The sequence below is a fragment of the Galeopterus variegatus genome, unplaced genomic scaffold, assembly GCF_000696425.1.
Source record: "Galeopterus variegatus unplaced genomic scaffold, G_variegatus-3.0.2 Scaffold4031, whole genome shotgun sequence".
Taxonomy (NCBI): Eukaryota; Metazoa; Chordata; class Mammalia; order Dermoptera; family Cynocephalidae; genus Galeopterus; species Galeopterus variegatus.
Window position 1 is genome coordinate 147137 of NW_007730142.1, and position 23252 is coordinate 170388.

At 44.6% G+C, this 23252-nt stretch overlaps 1 protein-coding gene across 2 annotated transcripts in view; it reads right to left on the reverse strand.

Moving 5' to 3' along the window:
* The window catches only part of UNC13B (unc-13 homolog B (C. elegans)), a 57090-nt gene that overhangs the window by 18614 nt on the left and 15224 nt on the right, over nt 1-23252 (reverse strand). The window contains exons 3-18 of one of the 2 annotated variants that reach the window (XM_008586581.1): nt 22561-22607; nt 19376-19454; nt 17510-17515; nt 16624-16698; nt 15914-16133; nt 13399-13626; nt 12644-12785; nt 10220-10389; nt 9670-9785; nt 9156-9319; nt 8388-8538; nt 6905-6973; nt 5468-5557; nt 4872-5000; nt 1078-1202; nt 406-491 (exon numbers count right to left, since the gene is read on the reverse strand). In XM_008586581.1, the coding sequence (XP_008584803.1) occupies nt 406-491; nt 1078-1202; nt 4872-5000; nt 5468-5557; nt 6905-6973; nt 8388-8538; nt 9156-9319; nt 9670-9785; nt 10220-10389; nt 12644-12785; nt 13399-13626; nt 15914-16133; nt 16624-16698; nt 17510-17515; nt 19376-19454; nt 22561-22607 (1897 nt within the window). The remainder of the gene's footprint in view (nt 1-405; nt 492-1077; nt 1203-4871; nt 5001-5467; nt 5558-6904; nt 6974-8387; nt 8539-9155; nt 9320-9669; nt 9786-10219; nt 10390-12643; nt 12786-13398; nt 13627-15913; nt 16134-16623; nt 16699-17509; nt 17516-19375; nt 19455-22560; nt 22608-23252) is intronic. The other variant, XM_008586582.1, reaches the window with a different exon arrangement.

Genomic DNA, 23252 nt, shown 5'->3' on the forward strand with positions numbered 1-23252 from the left:
TAATGGGCCACAATAATCAACTTCCTTGTATATCGACAAAATAAAATTAAGAAAAAAAAAAACAAAAACAAAAAACAAAATAAGTCCCACAAAACCATTCTCCAGAAAGTGGACCACCTGAAAACACTCACCATGGGAGGAACTGATCTCTGGGCTGGGAAAGCCTTGAGCAGGCACTTGCTCTAAAGCTGGAAGAAGGAACCTACATCGACATAGCCATTTCCATTATGTCTTTTGGCTGCAGCTTTGCTCACTCAAGGCTAACTCGCACCATGCCTAGAATCTCTCTAGTTTCTCACTGTACCATTCACCCAGAACTTGTAGCTCTCTGGGAGAGAAAAGGGACAGTGAACAAGGTGCTTGGGCTAGGAGCCTGGTAGCCCACTGACTTGGGCAGACTCTTACCCTCCAATGCATATTTCATGTCTTGGGCAAACAGATGCCACATCACTTCTGCACTGACTTTTCCCACATTCAACTCCTGAGGAAACCTGGATGACAGAAAAAGCCACAGTCAGAGAACAAGGCAAGAACGATTTGATATGATTCATTCCAAAGCTAGAGTGCCTAAGTTCTTGGAGGTCATGTTGAAGAAGACTCCAACTGGAGAAAAAGGGCCTAGGGGCCAGTGGTAAGACAAGTGGAGGCAGAGGTGGGCCCAGGGGAGAGGATGCCCAGAAGGCAGGGAATTAAGGCCCAGAGGAGAAGGGTTGAAGCTGGAAGGCAGCCCCAGAGGAGAAAGGACAAGGGGGTGGACTATAAGAAGGCCCACTTTATTCAAAGTAGACAGACACATACACACATTATCTGGATCCCCTGGGTCTCCTAATGGCAGCCACAGTCCCAGAAGCCTCTCACTCCAGGGAGGCTGGCTTGGTCTGGGCAGGACCCCCCATTATGTTTCCACACTTGTCTCCAGAAACAGTTACCAGACAGATACAAGGGACAGAGGGACAGACGGATGGACAGGAAGAAGAGGTGGCACTGCAAACATACAGAGATAGGAAAGAAAGAGACTGTTAGACAGATGGACAGACCAATCACCAACCACACAGGGCCAAGTAGAGTGATACTCACTGATTCAGAACAGGTGTGTAGGAATTCTTATCTTCCTCTATGATTGACACAATGAGTGTGATGAGTTTGGGCCAAAAATCCAGGTTCCGAATGCTGGGCCCTTGTTCCTCTGGAGGTAGCTCCTGCTTCTTTTTCCAGTGGAGACAGTGAGAGAGAGATAGACAGCAAGAGAGAGAGAGAGAGAGAGAGAGAGAGAGAGAGAGAGAGCGAGCCAGAGTAAATGTGGAGAGTGTCTCCAATCTTCCTCTTTCTCTTCCCCTCCCCATACTCCTCCATCTAGAATCAGGGACCCTTCCTCTCCTAAAGCCTGTCTTCCACAAGACTGCCCCTGTTCCGTAAGAGGGGTGACTATTGGGACATCCTTGGACACAAAAAGCCTACCTGAAAACTTCTCTCCCCAGCTCCAGGGCACTGCTCTAATAAACTTGGTAAGCCCAGGAGACATAAAGGTCCCTGTCCACCTTCTTCCTTCTCTCAGTTACTATGTATAGAGTGACTCCTTGGCTAAAGTAAGCAGCCCCTCCAGCCTCACTAAGTAGTCTAGTTCTATGTGATGCCCACAGGCAGCTCTCTTCTTCTAGAGGTGTCCCTCCTCTGATGCTCCCACCACCACCACCACCACCACCACCACCACCACCACCACCACCACCACCACCACCACCACCACCACCACCACCACCACCACCACCACCACCACCACCACCACCACCACCACCACCACCACCACCACCACCACCACCACCACCACCACCACCACCACCACCACCACCACCACCACCACCACCACCACCACCACCACCACCACCACCACCACCACCACCACCACCACCACCACCACCACCACCACCACCACCACCACACATATACACATCTCAGGTCCAAGAAGCTCCTTCCAGTTCCACCGGAGTTACTGAACAAACCTAGCATGCAGTTTGGCCTCCAAACTGTGGGATAGGACCTCCCTTAACCCCCCTGAATGTGATTAGGGGGAAGAACTGCATCTACGGAGCTATTTGTCTATTTGGATAAGAAATGGACTTGCTTGATAAGAGGCAGGGGAATAATACAATTGTGGATCTCAGAAGTGGCTTCTACATTTAGACACCAGACAGGACAAGTAGGGGACAAGAAATGGACATTATCTCCCACTGGGACAAAGGCAAAGGTGGAGCTGCCCAAAAGGACAGGGACAGGGCTTTCATGTGGGATGTGATATGTCACTGCAAACTCTTCACAGTCCTTAAACCTGTATTACCAAGAAGTTACTAAAAACCAGGACAGAATCTACATCCTGTTGATTCCACCTCCTTATACCTCCAATACCATGTAAATACATCTCTTCCTTTTACTTTCTCTGCCACTATCCTTGCTCAGGTTCTTATCATTCAAGGATCTCCTAACTGGTATTTGATCTTCAATCCAGTCCCTCCTCCATGCAACTGTCAGTGATCTTTCTACAAGGAAAATCTCACAGTGTTACTTATCTGCTTAAAGCCCTTCAGTGTCCTTCAATAATGTTCAAACTCTTTACAGAATATAACCTCTCTCTTAACCTTATACCTTACCACTTCTCTTTTGTTGCAACCATCACCACACCACTACCACAACTTATTTAGTGCTTATTATGTGTCAGGAACTCTGCTAAAAACTTTACACACATTATCTCACTCATAACACCCTCATAACAACTCCGCTGAGTAGAAATTTTTATTACCTTCATTTCACAGATGAGGAGACTGAAGGACAGCTAGATTACATGACTTACCCAAGGTCGTGTAGCTCTAAATAGCAGAACCAAGATGTGATACCACATAGCTCAGTTCAAAGCCTGATGCTATAACTATCCTAATTAAGTTGCTTATACTTCCTTAAATTAACATTTCATGCACAATTCTATGCCTCCGAACATTTTATTATCTCCACATGGTGTCTCCCCCTCTCCTCCAGCCCCCTTCTTTAGCTAATTCCTATTCCTTCCTCAATATTCAGGTTGAACATCACCTTTCAGAGAAGTTTTCCCTGACACCCCTGGTATGGGTAGATGCCCCTCCTCTGGACTCCCAGAGTACCCTCTGTGAACCTCTGGTATAGACATATCAGACATATATAAAATGTAGTAATAATAAAATAATAAGAAACAATAAATGTAGTAATTTTCCCCCACTCCACCAAACAATGGGCTCCCCCCAGGCATAGGAATGTCTTATTCAACTTTACATCTCTAATACTGTGTTTGTTAAATAAATGGATGCATGAACAAACCAATGACTAAAGGTCAGTAAATGGAAATTTTAAGATACTAAGGGTTTACTCCAGTGTAAATATTGAATAATAAGAAAATGAGATTGAGAGAAAGTAAAAAAACAGATGGCGAAATACAAAGGCTAAAGAAAATCCCTAAATGGTTTATAAGCCCTCTTTCAAAGTCTAACTCATTCTCATGCTGGGGAATAGAGACCAAATATTCAAGAAGACCCCTGCATAGTTAAGAAATCAAAGCTGAGAATAGTGCCTTTCCTCAACCAGAGAGAATCCACAGATGGATGAAAGAGGAGCCCAAAATGTAGTAAGCAAAACAAAGGCCCCAGGAAAACCTCCTATAGACTTCAGAACCAATGGGAGGTTTTATAAACTTTAAAAGGAGGAGGCCTTAAATATATGGCCAGCACAAAAGGTACATTTGAGAATGAGAGGAGGCAGCACAAACAAGATCTTAGTCTTTACTAAGGTACTGCTAGGAAGCATTACAAATTGGATGTATCCACCAAAGGATAATGCCCAAGAGATTTAGACTGTCCTTCCATCATTTGTTATCTAAATCCCACTGCCTTTCAAATTCTATCTCAAATGCCCCTTGTTTTATGTAGCTTTTCCCAATATCTGATCAAGAGTAACATTTCTCCTTGGAATCCATTCAATCTTATGTCCTTTTCAAGGCCCTTATAAGAGACTGCTTTGATTGGAGTTATATATATGCTCATGAGACTGCAAATTTATGGAAGGAGCACTGGGCTTTCCTCAGAACTTGCCTAGAACAAACATCCAATATATATTTGTTGGACTGAAGGGAATCTAGTCTGCAAATGTATGGTCAGCAAGACATTCCTAAGTCAGGAACTGTAACTGAGTAATTGGACCCAGAAGAAAGTCCTGGATTGGAAATAAGGAAAAAAGAAAGATACTATTGGAAGAATCTGGAAAAATGTATTAAGTCACCACTTACTGAGTTAGGATGCTAGCTTAAAACAGGTGAAGTTAGCTGAGCCTCACAGAAAGAGAGAGTCAGCCCTGATAGTCAGTTGATGAATATATTTCAGAAGACCATGGCATTGCAGAGAGAAGTGATCAGAGGAAAAAGTTAAACTTCTAAGAGCCAGTAGTTCAGAAAGAGAGCTGCAGATCTCAGAGGAAGGCAGCTCAAACTTATAGGGGTCCACATGAGGCAGAATAAAATTAACCTTAGGAGAGAAAAAAGACTCTGAGATGGACTGAGAATTCACCTACTAAACCCTTAAACTGTGCTTGAATTTATAGGTTCACTTTCTTCAGCACCAAAGTAAAATTTATCATGGCCACTTCTGTTCAACTCAGGTTATGTCACATCTTGTCCACAGGTCCCTTTCCATTCACAAATGTCTCACATGGTCTAGATGGTCCATACTCCATAACTCACTCATCCTCAAGTACATAAAGGACTTTGCCCTGAGCTCCTTTCTACCATAACTACAACAGAGGAAAGCTGAAACTCCAAAGAGCCACTGACAGCTGGCCCCAACTGATCCTGAACCTCTTACCAGCTGGTACTGGCGGCTGTATAAGTCATGGCAGTTGTTGAAGATATACTCATATGTAGAGTTCAAACAGGCCTTCACACAATCCTTTACCACTTGGCTGGCTCTTGGAGGGCTCTGCAGTTCTTGCACCTGCCGATTAATAAAAGAAATATGGTCCTAGGGTCCTGCTCACCTGAATGGGATATACTCCTAGCACTGCCCCAAACCTAGTCTAGATTCCTCCAGCCCTGCACGGGTCCCTAGACTTGCCCTGTGATGAAACTGCTAGAATAGCTGATGGGGAGAACTTCCAGCTCATCCTTGGTGATTCATGGTCTACGTGCTCTCTCACAAGAACTCAGGGGAGGCTGGCCAGTTAACTCAGTTGGTTAGAGAGTGGTGCTGGTAACACTAAGGTCCAGGGTTTGATCCCTACACTGGCCAACCACCAAAAAAAAAAAAAAAAAAAAGTAAGTAACCCAGGGAGCACGTGTACAGAAATGTGAGCTTAGAGGTGATGAATCCTATAGCATTAGATTCTGCCCAGTGATTCTTATTCTCCATGTTCCTGTGGCCAGGTCCCCACCCAGCACCACCCAGCCCAGTCCATTCCTTACCTTCATTCTGAAGAAAGTAATGCTGGTCAGCAAATCCACTGTAGATTTTAAGTCCTGAAGCCGCTCAGGGCTCCCAGCAGGGAAATTATTCTGTTGCAAATGAAGCAAATGTAAGAAAGAAACACAGGAATATGAAAACCTTCCCTGCCAAAAGCAATGAAATCAAAAGCTTCCCTAACTGCTACCCATTGGGATTTTCTCTAGTTGAGCTGGACAAAAAAATAGCTGTACTGTTACAGGTCTCGCTACCTCTTTTCTAATGACATAGGCCCTTGCCAAAATCAGGGGTTAATACTCTGCAGTACAAAAAACAACAATCCATCCCCAACCCCACTTCCCATGCAATGTGTGAGCACTTGTACAAATGAGCACACACACACACACACATTTTCTTGGATGAAGATTCTTACACACAAACAGTAAGTTCTTCAAAGGTTACAAAATAACTGTATATCCTGGAATATAAGTGGAGCCACACTACAAACAAAACTGAGATCCAAGATCTGTACTTTCTATACAGTAGAACCGAGCTCTCTACTGTTTTGGAGCCAGCAGACGGCTAAGCCCTGAGCAGAACCGCTTTTGGAGTTCCTACGGACTTCCCTGCCATGCCTCACTTCATTCCCTTTGCCATGAGTTTTAGGTGGAAGCCAAAGGGAGATGCTGAACCACTCTCCACTTTAAAGGTCAGTTTTTTAAACCTTCAAATGACTACTTATATGCCAAATGTAAGATATACAGTCAACTCTCCATTATTCATGCAAATGGAGGCACTGCAAGTGCAAATAATTAAAACCTCACTTCTTTTTGGCCTTGAGGTCATTTTTATACTTACTTTTTAGTGTGAGTATATTGCCTGTTCTGGAAATTTACAACACTTTAAAGCAAGTAATGAAGCCATTCTAAGAAAATCTAACTTGGGAGGAACTGAGGAACTGCCCATTTCCTTATCCTGCCCTGTTCCAGATACCCACCCTCCTACTACATCTATTTCCTCCCTCCATAGGGAATGGATATGACCTTTGATAAATAACTTGCCCAAGCCAGATTCTCCCACCTCCCATGGAAAATGAAGAGAGTGTGGAAAAATGTAAAAAGGAAATGTAATTAAGTACCTAATTTTTTAAGGGGCACTTCTAGAACTGATTATCCTCAGGAAACTCACTAATGAGAATGTCATCAGAGAGTTTGGTAGAGTGATATGAGTGGGGTTAGAAAGTCAACTGTCTATAAAAAGCAGTCATACTTGCTGCTGTCTATACACTTCATGGTCCCTGGAGTTAGGAGAACTACAGGTGGCAGTGGTCACTAAGGTGAGTATGATGGCACAGACCAATTTTCCCTGCCTTCCATCTTTACAATCAAGATTGGCCTACAGTCTCCTAGACTGGGCTTGATATTATCTATTATGCACCCCACAGCCACATCTTCACTTACCCTGTATGTAGAGAGGTCAATCCTTAGTGAGTTGTGTAGCTGGTCCAGCAATTTTACAAATCTCTCTTTCTAAGGGTGAGAAACAAATAAGGGGCACAAGAAAATAACCTATTTTTCAGCTCCCTGGATTATAGCAGAAACAGAACCAACTCTGGGTGCGTAGAAAGGGTGGAAAGGAGACCTCTGGTTGGTGATACATCCTATCCCATCCCTGTCCATGGGGAGAACAACAAACAACATAAAAGATGGGATAGGTGGTCCCTGTTCCGTCTCTCAGCAGCTCTGTCTCCAATTGGGGAATCTTCTCACACTGACAAGGGGAAAGCCAAGTCCCTGGGAAGAGATACAGCTCTTTCTGCATATGACATGACCAGTGCATCTTCATTCCTTTGGGACTATAACTCATTTTCGGTAAAAGGAAACTTCAAACACATTCTCCAACTTGTTTCTGAGTCTGAGGTCTCCTAACTTATCTTGGTATAGCTCATAACAGTTATATAGCCACAACCTAGCAGCTATGATGGAAAGAGAAATAGTGATACATTTGGAAGATGATCAGGCAGACATGAGGTGGTCTCTAAACAACATTCCACATAATTTCCCTTAGTGTATCCTTTTTCAATGTTAAAATATATAACACATACTATTTTAACAGTTGCTTTTCATAGAAAAAGTATAATTAAACGTGGAATCATGTGTCTGTAGGCTGTTGGCATAGCACTCCTAGAACTGATTATATTGTTAGATATTAAGTCAATAAATAACGAGATGAGACAGAATAGAACAGACATTTGATTAGCTTAATCAATTACATTAATTCATCTACAGAAAGACTCCATCAACAACAAGATAAAGTGATTAGTACCAAAAAACAGGGATCAAAGACTCAGTGGGTTGGGGGAATAACAGTAATTTTATTCCTAAAAAGGTAATCCTTCAGAGTCAGAAATATTTCATCCAGTTTATATCAAATTTATGTCAGGTGACATTCCGAGTAAATGACTCAACTTCTCAGGTACCCTAACACCAGGAAGGGCACATCCTGGATAAAGAAAACAGTCCAGACAAGGCAAAAGGGATCGGTTCAGGTACACACTTGCATCCTTGCTTAGATATCAGTCTTATATAAACTTAAGTGGTATGAATCTGTCACAGAGAGACTGAGTGATATTAAGAAAGGTCCTTTCATGAACATGTAAGACTGAAGAACATGGTGACTCAACCAAGTTGTTGGCTCAGAGAGGTTCTGCCTGAGCCCAGGTGACACCCCCCACCAAACCTAGTGGTGCTATTTCACCTTGTTTATGTGAGTCTTAGGAGAGTCTATTAGTATGGTCTACATACCCATAAGGAAACATGGTTTATCTATCAAGGTGCAGGTATCTGAATACTGGACACATCAACTCTATAGGAATGGCTGAGAAAAATCAAACTTCATTAAATTGATAACAAATGGGTCCATATATGTTTACATCACACTCACCCCAAAGTTGGAGGCTGCAAAGCGATCAGATGCAGAGACATTGGTAGAGGCAGTTGTGTGGGCATAGTAGGCATTAATGTTGGCCAGTAAGGTGCTCATCACTGCTGGCACACCAGGACACATGTACTTGGATGACAAACATGCAAAGTGCCTGAAAAACACAGCACTCTTGGCTTCAAAGACACTTCAGGGCTTGCGGCAAAAACCAAGTAGGAACTCAATAAAACTTTGTGGAATAAATGAAGCACAGCCAGGACAACTGACACCCTCTGCTTACCTAGGGTTGCTTCTCTAGTGGCAGCCTCACCAATAGACAAGTTACACTATTTCTCATAGTAGTCAGGAACTCCTCTTACAGGAGTCTTGGTCGATTCCATACTTAGCTGCTTTCCCTATAGTTTAGTGCCCTCTCTGACTTCCAAGCCAGTCTAGGTCAGTTTGTCTGTCATATACATACATACATAGCTACACACACCTTGTTTGCTCAGGCCTGTGGTATTAGGGCAGGTTTGTTCGATGCCCTTTTCCCTTCCTATCTTTGAACCCTTGGGTAGAGAGATAAATACCTTCTCCCTGAGTTCCTGACATACTCCCTTTCTATATATGCCCTCTTTGCCTTGGGGCATAGACCCATCCCACCCAGCTCAGACAGGAAAGAAAGGAGTCATTGCATACTGCCCCACTAAGGACCTGTCCACCAGTCAGTGTGCCTTCATTAGCCAACCCAAGGATTAGTAGCCACTTTCTAGAGCCCCAGGGGAGCCTCACGTCATGGCCTGATATATGGACTCGATGCCATAGCGCATGGCAAATTCATCCACAATTTCTTGGGCTGTCTCATCAAAGTACACCTTCCAGGCATCGTCTCCTCGTGCCTCAGGGATCTGGACTCCTCCACTGCCCTGAATGTCTGTGAGGTAATGGAAAAGGTTCTGCAGGATACAGAGCAGAGAAAAGGAAAGGGTTAAATACATACGCAAAACAAAACCAAAACATGGTGGTAAAGTCCAGGAGAATGTGAACAAGGTTCTGCAGAAATTCTGTCCTTCAAGTCACTGCTCATTTCCTCCCGTGGTCCTAGTAGGCTGTTCTAACATTAGTGAAAGAGAACTGAGTCTGGGCTCGGTCACTTGGGCTATCCGGGGTAGGACAATAAGCCAAGGAAAAAACAAAAAAACAGGCCCTAGATCTTCAACCACCTAGTAATCCCACTTATGGTCAAAGGCCCCTCTAGCACTACTTTCCAGCCTCCCCCCACCCACCCACCCAAGGGCTGGCTCACCTCATGGAGACATGTATACTGCACGTGGTATGGAGCTACCTTCTCCTCCCCCTTGATCTCCACACTGATTTGTAGTCGGATAGCACCTGAGACAGCTGATTTATCTGTCCTCTTCTCTAGGAAGGAAAGAAGACTGGAGAGTGACACCAATGCAGCTTCAGACAGTAAAGACATCCCCAAGGAAAAGAAGGCACTGACCCAAGGGTTCATTCAACAAGGTAAACTCACTCCAGTGACCACATAGTCCAATAATACCCCTGAACTGGCTAGGTGGGAGAATAGGAGTGCCCAGGGGACTAAAGGCATTAGGGATGAGTATGATGATTAATGGGCCTTCTGAAACCTGGAAAATGTCCAGCCAGAGTGAGTTCCAGACACAGCCATTCCTCTGTCCCCCATCCCTACCCATGGTCACTTCTTTGCAGGTAATACATGCTCAATATAGAGGTATGCTTTGGGGACTGAGTGGTGGTTTTTGTAGATGGGACTGTTCCCAGGTCCCCCTGAATGCTCTCTTTTCCAGCAACTTTCTCGGGTCTAGTTTCCTCACCCAAGTTGTACCAGACGTCCATCTCGCCACTCAGTGTCCGAACCTCGATGATGGTTTGGCCAAGGAAATCGTCAGACTCTCGCTTTAGCCGTTGCTTTACTCTAGACTTGATGTCATCATCTTCATCCCATACACGTACCTTAATGCGGTCAGAGGAGTTGTGGCACTCACTGTGAGAGAATTAGGCAAGTTCTGTTAGGGACAGACCATGCAACGCCCACTCCCTATTATTTCCAATTCCCTCCCAAAAGCACTTGAGGCCCTGGAAGAGGAAGAGAAGGAGTCAAAAGACAGTGGTATTAAAGTTCCAAGTGAATCAGACTGTCCCAGCAAATGGCTCTTCATTCTTCAGCCTGGGTGGCTCTACGAACTGTTATTCAGTCCTTATTGCCCTGGGACAAAGGGGAAAGAGTAATTAGGGTCAATTTTGACTTCCTATACAGCTAGCTGTATCTGCAACACCAACAGAAAGACAGCTAGACATGCCACAGAGCCCTTAGGAGGCAACTGCTAGCTCCCTCCTCAGAGTCTGACATATGAAGTCAGTAAAGGTGCTAGATGTTCATGGTAGGTCCATCTGGTCATATCTGCTTAGCTTCCTGTCTAACTCCCCCTATCTATCTATGTGTTTGGTAAACTTCTTTTATCCTTTAACATCCCACTGAATTGTTGTGTCCTCTATGGTATTTGCTTTGGAGAAGAGAGCTTGCCCAGGTCCCCCATCTCGTGCTCTCCTCCCCAACAGCTGCTTGCTGGGTCCGGCTGCTTGACCCAAAAGTTGTACTCAGCAAAATCCGCTGCTCCTTTCCCTATATTCTCATAATATCTTTCCATATTCCATTAAAATATTATAGTGTAACTTCTGCTTTACTGAAAAATAATAGACAAATCAACAATAAGCTTCTTGAAGTCAGGAACTATCTTTCTCAGTTTTAAATACACTGTAAACTTCTTTTATCCTTTAACATCCCACTGAATTGTTGTGTCCTCTATGGTATTTGCTTTAGAGAAGAGAGCTTGCCCAGGTCCCCCATCTCGTGCTCTCCTCCCCAACAGCTGCTTGCTGGGTCCGGTTGCCTGACCCAAAAGTTGTACTCAGCAAAATCCGCTGCTCCTTTCCCTATATTCTCATAATATCTTTCCATATTCCATTAAAATATTATAGTGTAACTTCCGCTTTACTGAAAAATAATAGACAAATCAACAATAAGCTTCTTGAAGTCAGGAACTGTCTTTCTCAGTTTTAAATACACCGTATATCACACATAGTGTTTTGCACAGAATAGGAACTTAACAGCTTATTAAAAGTAGGCAAAAAATGACTATAGAGGGCCGGCCCGGTGGCTCACTCAGGAGAGTGCGGTGCTGACAACACCAAGGCCACGGGTTCGGATCCTGTATAGGGATGGCCGGTTTGCTCACTGGGTGAGCGTGGTGCTGAAAAATGACTATAGAGGGCCGGCCCGGTGGCTCACTAGGGAGAGTGCGGCGCTGACAACACCAAGGCCACGGGTTCGGATCCTGTATAGGGATGGCCGGTTTGCTCACTGGGTGAGCGTGGTGCTGAAAAATGACTATAGAGTCAGTTCATTTAAAATTAATTATAAGAAGGATTCAAGCAGGAACCATTTAGATTCTCACAGAGACAGGTGCTTTCCCCCAGTAACTGTTGCCTCTGGATTGGAGATTAATTTTACTACACCCCAATCCCTTTCTACATGAGTTCTCTGAGAAGCCAATGGAAGAAGGCCTCTACATAGCCAGCCTGTTTAGCTGATTCAGACCCAAAGTCCTGATCCTAGGCTGTAGGAGGGTGAAAAAGCATCTGGATTCTCCAAATATTAGTGCAAGTTGTAGGCTAGAGTTTGCCATATTTCAACAACCATCCTTTAGTCATATGAATAGTCCATAGAAAGTGAGATAATGGAAAAAGAAGTGGGTGTAGAAGATGAGGCGGGAAGAAAAGCTTCCCTAGGAAGTGGAAACTTCTCCAGACCCCATGTTTCCATCTTCAAGCCAGAATTACCCAGTTGCAGGACAAGGACATTCTCTGCCCACTACTTAGAAGAGTCTAACCCTTCCTAGGAAGAGTGGCAGGGATGAGAGGTATAATAGGGTAGTTAGTCCCTGGTTCTGTCACCGAGCAGCATAAACTCTTTCTAGTGCTAGAAAAAGTAGTATGAGGTTCTCTGGGACCACTTTAAGAGACCTAGTTAAGACAGGGTTCGGGTAAAGTAACCCTCCTGATACAATAGTCCATGAGAAGAAACCCAGAGAAAGAATGGCTGTTGCCCAAGTGAAGCATGTGAGAAGGGTTTTCTCTGCTACCTTTGCCCAATCTTAGGGCTCAAGCCCAGAATAGGATATAATGCTGCTCCCAAAACAGACATAGTCCCAGGTAAGACAAAGCCCTCTATGACTTACAAATGGAACTTCTCCTCCCAAACAGGATTCAAGTTTCCAAAAATGGTCTTGGTACGCTTCTTGGTTTTGCCAACTTGCACAGTCACATAAGGGTCACTGGATCCTGTTTTGTCCTTGGCTTGTAGGCCCTGGGCACACACCACTGCAACCCAAGCACATATAGGAGGCTTCAGAGTAAGTCAGAAGCCCTCCATAGCACTACACATAGTTCTTCACCTCAGAGCAGCCCCTCCATGCTCCTTGCACAGGAACCCTAACCTTACTGCTTCATTATCTATCCTTAGTCCTGGACCCCAGCCTTTCCCTCAAAGCCTAACCCAATAATCCCATCTCCCCACTGAAGCCCTAAATGGCCACTTACCCCTTCATTGGTCCTTACCTCCTCTGACATATACACATTTCAGCCCCACCCACCCAGCTGGTAAGCCACAGGTTAACTATTTCTGGGTCTCCTGTCTGCCTCCTTTCCCCCACCCCCAGCTCTTATAATATCAAACTGATAACCAAGTCTATAGGGCCAGATTATTACCAGATCCTTGCATTATGGTTCATATTGTTTGCAGGTACCTGTCTTGCCTCTCCTAGCACCAGGGTCTAGGTGAAGAGGAGTGATGAATAATGAGGTGCTCCCTCTTCCTCTCAGTTCTATCTTCTTTCTCCCCAGTCCCTTGCTCTCTCACACTCAGGATGCTTCTTCTCCAGTCTCCTCCCCAAAGCCCAGGCCTTCCTGTCCTCTCAAACTTTAGCCTGCTCACCAGTGATAGTAATCTTGGCTGACCATTTGGAGGTGCCATCTAATACACTCTGCTTCACTGCTTTTATCTGCTGCACATGGGCAACTTTGCTCACTGCAAAGACATCTCGGATAACTTCAAAGATCTCTGGCTTATTCCGCTCTCGAATCTTCATGCGGTCCTTCATGGCCATAATAATATTCTGGGTCCGGTCCTCAGCTCCATGTTTAGAGCTCTTTTCTGCAGCCCCTGAAGAATAGTCAGAGACAGAAAGTTGGGCTAATGAAGAGGCCACCTATCAGACCAAGGGTCAAGCTGAGGAATATAGCCTGGGAGAAGCGACAAAGAAGTGGGAGAAGCTTAAGGAGATTGGGATATCTCTGGAAAAAGTTAATCACAGTGGGGGGACTGCTGCCTGGCCAAATGCAACTCAAGGGGTAGCAAAATCTTGATAATTGTTATGGGGGCTCAGTATACCATTCTCTCTACTTAGGTACATGTTGAAATTTTTTATCAACTCTCGAACTGTAATGCCAAAATATCACCAATGAGTGTCTCAGTTATCAGGGATGGGTGATGGGTGGGCATTGATACCACCACCAATCTTATCCAACTGCCAAGCATGACATACACAACACACAGTTGGGTTCCAGGGCCTTTGATCTTAGAAAATAGTGTGGTACAGTGAGAAAAGTATGGCCTTTGGTGTCAGGCAGACTTGAGTTCAAATCCAAGCTCCACCACTCTTAGATTGGTGAATTGGTTTCTTCTAAGAAGAGATAATGGTGCTTATCTCTCAGGGTTGTGATAAACACTATTTTAGACAGCTTGTTTAAAGCATCTAGCCCAGAACCTGGCACCTAACAGGTGCTCAATAGATGGTCACTTTTATTGCTACAACTATCATTACTCTGACAGGGCCAAAAGGCCATGTTCACCAGCTGTGGCCCCAGCCAGCTCATCTCAGAGGTTAAGAAGCTTTTCCTACTGCCCCAAGGATCATGGTAGAACACAGACTCCTCCAGTGTATTTCACCAACAAGGCTTCTTAGAGGAGCACCTGAGGCCCCATCCTTCCTTTACTGGCCCTGCACACTGGCCCTTATCTTTCTCTCCAGTCCCTAAAAGCTTAGGCCTTTACTCTAAAAACTCAGAGCAAAAATTAAAGGCCAACTTCTGCATCCTAACCCTGGGAACATGGGAAGCAGGCTTTCTGTCCAAGGAGGCCCATAGAAGGGCATTTCATTCCACACTGCCCTTCATAGAAAGAAGCCTTAGGCAGAAAATATTCTCTGATAAGTGAAAAATGACCTGGGCTGCATCCTACTGCAATTTAGCATATCCCATGCAAGGTGCTACTTCCTTGGACTGGGCCTCTGAAAGGCCCTTCAGGAGAAGTCAGACACCCTGGCTACAGAACAGCATTTTTCAGAAGGCTTCCAGCAAGCATCCTATGCAGACAGCCTGTTGCTAATTCTCAGCTATAAAGCGAGGGCCTCTGGCACCTGTACTTGTCACTCCCTCATGGTGGGTTTAGTCATCACAGACATTTGTCTTCAGACAGTCCTTTCAGAGCCCCATCTCTTCTGTTGACTTTGTTCTACCTGTCTCTTCATGTCTACCATAGCCATGCCACTGGCACCAATCTAGGGCTCTTCAAAGGAGGACATTTTAAATGAATAATTCCTCAAGGCCTCTCCCTGGGCCCTCTTTATGTCACATATCTCTCCTTGGGATAATGAAGTGCTTGTGAGTCTCCCGGTGACCTTCCCTTCTCCTACCACAACCCTTAAAGCTTTCATTGCTATAGCTTGGCTTGAGTAATACCTAGGAGACCTGGAGGGGCAGGGGAATACTTTTTCACATCCCTCTGTTCTTCCTGGAGTCCAGCCATAGTGAGTGCAAGCCCAGCAGGAGGGGAACAAGGAGACAGGAACTTTAAGCACTACCACCTCCTTTGTTCTCTCCACTCCATCATAGCAGCACAAGTGATATTTAGCCAGGGCCTTGACAGTCTGGCACATTCTCATCCTGGACTTCTGCCCAATCCATTTGAACCTTCTATTTCTGGCATTGCTGTCTAAAAGCTCCATCTACAAGCAAGGAATAAATGCTGCCTTCCATTGGTCCTAAGATCTAGACCTGAGGCGGTTCTTTTGTGAGGCCTGAAACCTCACAGAATTCAATCTGTCCTCTTATTAAATGTGCTCTTGTCTTTTGGGCAATAAGGCCACTGTGGTGTACAGACTACTCAAGCCCAGCCTCTGGGATCAACTGAATCCTGGAAGAAATTTAGTTCCACCAGATGGCACAGATAGCTCAAAGAACTTTTCCTAAAGGTGCTTAAGAGGGTACTATACCTGTATTTGGAAAGGCAATACCCATTGATGTAGGACCCTGCCTTATCCAAAAAGGAAAGGGTTTCAGCATCAGGTAGAACAGAATGATGGTTCAGCCATCCTAGCTTTTTGCTACAGACTATTTGGAGAGGCCCAGCTGTCCCTACTCCCCACCCGCCATCCCACAGGGGCACTCACGCTGCAGGCAGTCGGCGTTGAGCAGGTCCTGGCACTTCTCATGGCACTTGACACCACACTCACTGCAGCGCATGCCCTGCCGGGCAATGCCCCAGAGCAGGCCTTCACACTCATAGCAGTAGGTTGGAGTAGTGGCTGTCCACACCTCAAAGTTGTGGGGTGTAGTGCACGAGATGGGATAGATTAAGGCCTGTAGGGTTTTCTTATACACATGGGATTTCTGAAAGACACATACCCCATTACCCACCAGTGACTTTAGGACTCTGCTGGGAACTGAGACCCTGTAGGACAATCAAGACCCTGGTTTCTCCTCTGACAATGGAGAAGATGCCCTAGGTTGGCCCAGCCTATACACCAGTGTGGCAGAAAGAAGCCCCCAATCTAGGATACTCCTGGTCATTTAACATAGGTTTGATGTAATACTGGGTCTGGCCTTGTCCCAGCATTCACACTGTCTAGGGAAGCAGAGGATGCTAGGCCCACCTTAAAAACCTAAGTTAAGTGGTCACATTCTTCAACATGAGACCTGGGCTTACCATCTGGTCTGGACTCTTGCCTCTCCCAGTATGGAAAACTGAGACCTGATGCTCTCTATCTGTTTACTCATCAACCATGTGTGCCCAGTACTCTTGAATTCCCAGTTAGTATGGCTAAGAGATAACCACCAGTCCTAAGGTCAATAGACTCATGAAAGCCCATGGGTCACTTACCAGCTCTTCATCCTTGAGAGAGGTGCGTGTAGCCATTGCAGAGGTAATCCCTGCCTTCCGGGACTGGACCAGTGACTGTGAGAGAAGACCTGCTATCAGCCTTGGCCACCTCCAAGGGTTTACAAAGTCCTGGGGAGGGCTCTTCAATGATCAAAGCCACTTGACTATAACTTATTACTTTCTCTCTATTTTACTGTTGCTCACAGGGACTGCCCCTGGACAACAGGAAACAAATGTCCAGGTTAACATACAAAACCCAAGGCCCTCAGGGAACTATTCTAACAATGTTAGAACAGTACTTCCTTCAGGGTATCTGTCACCCAAGGAGTTTCTCTTTCCCTCACTATTCTTAGATGTCCTACCCCACAGAAACTCATTTATAGGAAGGCAAAGGAAAATGAAAAGCTTAGAATTACAGTAGGAAACACATAATTAAGAATAAGAGAGACTCACAGTTCTGTCAGAGTCATATTAAGAACATCACCAAGAACAATGATTCCATGCTAATGTATAACCCCTGTTACCTCCCTATGCCCATATAATCCCCAGGTGTCGGTAGAGGCCAGCAGCCCAAATAAGCAGGGCACTTGGCAAGTGACAGGGACAATGGAGTCTTAGTTGAATCAAGGAGGACAGAGGGTTAAGTCTGAGAGCTGGGGCTGCCCGACTAGCCAGGCTCTTTGTAGAGGGACCCCACATATCTGCCAAGCCCAAGCTTTAGTTGCAGCCCAGGGAGAGGCATATGGTTTCCCTATAGCAGCAGACACTGGGCAGGCAGACAGAAGTCATAACATCAGCCTAAGCAGGAGGAACAGCTGGGAGGGGCCCAAGTGATTTGGGATGTGGACTCTCACTGAGGATGGGAAGGGGCTCTGGAGACACTCACCATAGCCTGCATGAGGAGAGCAGAGAAAGGAACAACATAATGTTAAAGCACCCCAAGGACATGAAAACTTTCAGAGCCAACCAAGAGGTTCTCCCCTATAGTCCAAAGTAGAGAACATGTCCCAGTCCCCTCTGCCTCTATCCACTAAAAACTGTCTGCAACCCAGAAAGCTATCCAACACCCAGGGCCTACAGCTCCTACTCTAAGGAGAGTTATGCCATAAAGTGAAAGACAGACGAAGGTCAAAGATAGAAGAGGGAAAACAAGAATTGAACTAGATACTTGCTGGTGGACAAGGAGAGCAGAGGATGGAGAAAAAAAAAGAAAGAGGACATAGGAGACAATAAAGGAAGGAAAGAAGGTAATAAAGAAGAGATGACATAAGAATTTATCTTCAATCAGCTAGATGAAAAGCTGGTGGAAGAAGTACATTGAAAAGGAGGAAAAGAGAAAGGAGAAGATACACAAATAGTAAGAAATAAAGGAAACAAAGAAAGAAAACGATAAAGAGAAAATGGCAAGGGGGAGGGAGAGAGAGGTTGGGGATAATTGGGTGGGGGACAAATGCAATTTGTGGTAATGGGCATGCTGCCAGTATGAATCTGGCCCTCACATCATGGGCATGAGGGGTGACAATCAGCTTTGTATCTCATTTATATTCATAACCAATAAAAGTAAATAAATGAGGGGCCAGCCGGTGGCGCACTGCGCTAGTGCGCCGCTTGGGAAGCGCGGAGGCGCTCCCGCCGAGGGTTCGGATCCCACATACAGACTGGTTCCCGCTCACTGGCTGAGCGAGGTGCGGGGGCAACACTGAAGGTTGCGATCCCGTTGCCAGTCCCGGTCCGGTACAGGGGCGACACTGAGGGTTGCGATCCGTTGCCGGACACGGAAAAAAGAAAAAAAAAAAAAAGTAAATAAATGAATACATAAATAAATAAAAATTTAAAAAATAAAGAAAGAAAGAAAATGGCAGATTATACTTCCATTCAGCCAACTAAGGAGGGAGAAACTAGTCGGGGGTGGGGGGTGGGGGGTAGGGCGGGAATAGAACAGATAATGGAGAAGAAGAGAAAAGGAGTGTATAGAAAAAGACAATAAAACAGAATAGGGAGAAAAAAGAAGAAAATAGGAGCAGAAAATAACAATAAGAAAAAAGGTTCAAGTCTTACTAAATCCTTACCCTTACATTTGGCTTTGGAGCTTTGGGACTCTGGGACCGCCTGGACCCCTCTCTATCCCCACTACCCACAAGGCTACAGAAAATTCCTTGAGCTGATCCTACCTCAAAGGTATGATCTAAAATGGAAGCTTCTGGTCATCTGGAGGTCCTGACATCAGCTTTAACTTCTATGCCCATTTCAATTCACTTCCACAAATTTTTATCATTGCCTCTCAATGCCAGATACTAGGTCACAGATCTAGACAGCCTACACCTTGAGGAGACTTTCACTTGACCTCCAAGAGGGGGTCAAGCTCCAGTCATGATCATCCCACACCAAGCTCAATGATCTAGATCAAGGGCTAGAGGCAGTTTCCACTCCAGCTCATCAAAGAAAGCTGCAGAGATATTTAAAGGGACTAGATACGTAGAGGAAGACACCAAAGCCCAGCTTTGAGGGCCCAAGCCACAAATGTTCCAGGTAGGAGCTTGAGCTGATGAAGAACCTAGGGCTCTGACTAGGGAGTAAGGCAGAACAAAGTCCCACTGAAGCCATCACTATGTCTCAGTAATGCTTTAAGTGATTGATCATCAGACCAATATGAGTCAATAAATGGGCCACTTCCAATCCCAACAGCTTGCCAAGGCCCAGTGGGGGATACCCCAAGGCTAATGCCTAAGCCTACACAAAAGTCTTTACTCACCAGATCACTGACAAGTGGCAGTGGCTTCTTTCTGCGTAGATCTGGCATGCTGTCAATGCCATAGAGCCCTCCAGCTGGCCTGAGGAAAGAAAAAAATACGTCAGGACCTTCAACCCTGCCTTTAGTTACTGGCAGTTTCAGTGTTCCTTTCCCCTTACTCTCCTTCTCCCCAGAGGAAGATGACCTGACTTCCACACCATGCACCTTTGAGAGGGAAGGGCAAGGAAGACAGTGAGAAAATAAAACCATGGGACTGGCCAGTTAGCTCAGATGATTAGAGTAAGGTGTTAATAACTCCAAGCTCAAGGGTTCAGATCCCTGCAGAGGGCAGCCACAAAAAATAATAATAATAATAATAATAATAATAAGTAAGGTGTTAATAACTCCAAGCTCAAGGGTTCAGATCCCTGCAGAGGGCAGCCACAAAAAAAAATAATAATAATAATAATAATAATAAAATAAAATAAAATAAAGCCATGGGATGGTGAGCAATGGAATCTGCTCTGAGTAACCTCATGTTTCCTATGGTTTTAACTAAGGACTGAGAGTACTTTTATCCCACAGTTACAGTTCAAGGCACTTCTGTTTAGTTGGAGGTACTTGTGCTCTATAAGACAAGGTGGGAATTGGTGGTCAAGAGGGCTCCTTACCACACTCAGGCCAGAGACACTGCTCCCCAAAGATAAGTCTTATCTGGCCTGTGCTAGGACAGAGCCCATGAGAGTGGCTCCATAGGAAGAGACTGCTGCTTAGGTGAGCAAGACTACCAAACAATGACATGCAGAAGAGTAAAAGAATCACCAGTTCTGTCTATTCAAACCTCCTGAAGAAAAAGGGTCTCCATGGAGAGAGAAGCCCTCACAATCATGTGCAGTTAGGGGAGATGGGATGAGAGATTTTAAAAGACCATTTAGGGAGGAAAAAAAAGACCATTTAGGAAGGAAACAGCAAAGGGACTCAGAGTCTGGCCTAGGCCTATGGACATAACAGAGATCAGGAAAAATTTATAGCTAGAGCAACTGGAGATTTCTAAAACTTGTATACCTTTTCTATACTTACTAATTTTGTTGTTCTTTGCCTGTTTTTTCATAATAATATGTAATAAAAACAGAAGATGTCCCCCAAAGAACATCAGGCTTACATTGAGAAAGCCTGGATTTTAGTTCCAATTTTCTACTAACTCACTACATGACCTCTGCCAAAGTTCCTTCCTCTCTTTAGGCCTTGGTATCACTTCTGTAACATGAGGTTGATGGGCTACAAAATCTCTGTCTTTTTTTGGATGCTGAAATTCTGAGTTTTAATAAAAAGAACTCATGTACTTGGTTTTAATGAAAGCAATGGGGTGGGGTGGGGGGGTAGTTGGGTTGTGTACCACAGCTGGTCTAAAGAGAGAAATGTCCCAGAAGAATAAGTAGGTACTTCCATCTATATAGGCAAAGAATGAACCCACAAATTGGGTCAAGGCCAGGAGTTTGAACAGGCAACTCATATGTTGATTTCTAACAAATTAGCTTCCCAGCATAAGCAGTGAGCTTTATTTTTAATGAGATTACCAGGCCTAGGGAAGTTCTGTACTTGTGACAACTTCCAAGGACTATGCTGAAAAAAAGGAAGACAACGGAATTATTTAGAAAACCTCTGCATAGCTCCATTTAAAATAGTTTGGGTTGGCTAATGGATACAAATACAGCTGGACAGGAAGAATAAGTTCTAGTACTCTATAGTAGTGCTAGGTGTCTATAATTAACAATAATTTATCATATAATTTCAAATAGCTAGAAGAGTTCAAATGTTTTCAACATGAAGAAATGATAAATGTTTGTAAAGAAAATATGCTAATTACCCCAATTTGAACATCACACCTTGTATACATGTATCAAAATGTCACTGTACCCCATGAACATCTACAATAAAAATAATAAATAAAATAGTCTGAATTTGTTTCATTGGCATGCATGTATTTTACAATTATTAGAAGAAAAGAACTAAAGCTCATGAAGAAACAACTGGTGCCACAAGTTTGTAGCTAATTCTAAAATCTATAATATGCACAACTTAAGCCAAGAAGTTTTTTGCAACATAAATGATCTTTTGATAAAAGAAGAAAGGGGCACTGTACTGGCCAGACTAAATTAAAAAAAAAGAAACAGGCAGCTCATTCACAAGATTGACAATTAAAAGAAGACAAATGGCAAAGAAAAAGAGTATGTGAAAATGTAGTATACAACTTTATAATCTGATCTTTCTTCTTCCCTGGCCCTGAGTGAGAGGAGGCAGCTACTGAGAATTCTGATGTCAGAAGCGTTTGTAAGGCATTCTGATGTCAGAAGCGTTTGTAAGGCATTCTGATGTCAGAAGCGTTTGTAAGGCAAAGGGAAAAGGAAGGTCCAGAGAACCAATTGGGTGTGTGTGTGTGTGTGTGTGTGTGTGTGTGTGTGTGTGTGGTGGTGGTGGTGGTGGTGGAGGGGTGTGGGAGGTGAAGGAGTAGGGTGTGGGGAGGCACTTAAACTCTTCTCTCTTAAGAACAGTCAGTAGTTACAGGAAGCAGTTGGGCAGCTTAAAATGACTCTGGTGTTATGTAACACCAAGGTCCCAGGTTCAGATCCTTGCATCAGGCAGCCACCGAAAAAAAAAAAAGACCACATTAAATTGACTCTCTGGTGTAATCACATGGGTCTGAAACTCCTAAACAAGAAACACAGACAGAACATACAGAGCTCAGAAAAGATGTTACTTATGTGACTAGAGTGGAATGGAATAACTAGGTGACTCACAAGAGCCGAAGCGGGACCCAGTCCGGGGAGTAATCTAATCAGCTACAACATCAACAATGGAATGGAAAGAAAATATTTCCAAATGCAGATATTCTCCTAGTTTCCTCATTCTTCTACCTAAAGAGTATATGACACTATGGTGAAATGGATTAGAAATTACACAGGCAAGGGTGGGGAAGGGAGCCCAAAAGCTCCCTTCTCTGCCCCAGGGGAACCACTCTGCAAAGTTATCTCTTCTGTAAGGAATCAGTCAGCAGAGTGCTCTCCTCAGCCCCATGGAACTAGCCAACCCCTTCCTTCCCCAGGATCCAACTTATGGGGCTGTTGTCCTTGCTTCCCAGGGGAAAAGCTAAAAGCTGTGAGTGAGACTATGTAAAATCCACAAAAACTGTACAAAGAATCACTTACCCTTCTGGGAGCCACTGAGACAGAGGGGGGTAACCATCATCTGGAATCTTTAAAAAGAGATAGAAAAAAGTTAGATGCTGGGAAAGATGAAAGACTGCCTGTAGGTTGGACAGTGAGAGTAAACTAGGAAGCCCAGAGCAGAATAGGTCAAATTTACCATGTGGTAACATAGCCAGACTGATGTCTAAGCCAAAGGCCTGACCACTAAGGGCAAATAGCAGGCTGCTGAAATGAGAGGTTCTTGTCTCTCTTCTTCCCAGGAAATAGAAAGGATATAAGGCCAAGCTCACTGAGATCCCAGGGCTAAGGTCCACTGGGAGTGTGACAGCTGCCAGAACTTATATCCCCCCCACCCCACCCCTTATACAAGCCATTAGTGTAGACAGCAGTAAGTCGAGCCCAGGAGAAGAGCTTATTTCAGCTTCCAGGCCTCACTAAAGCAAATGGACAATTTCGTATAGAGTCTGGTCTTCTTCCACCTATATTCCTAAGCTCCCTTGGCTGCCCCAGAGTCAGACCTGGTCTTCATGGATTCCCATCTCGTCTTGTGGTTTTACTTAGCTTGGGTTCCTTGAACCCCTAACTCACTGACAGTGAGTACACATGTATGAGTACACTGACACTGAGTCCACTCTCTACATTTGATAAGCTCTATGTAACAAGAGAACTCAGGGCAGATTACACATCTGGGT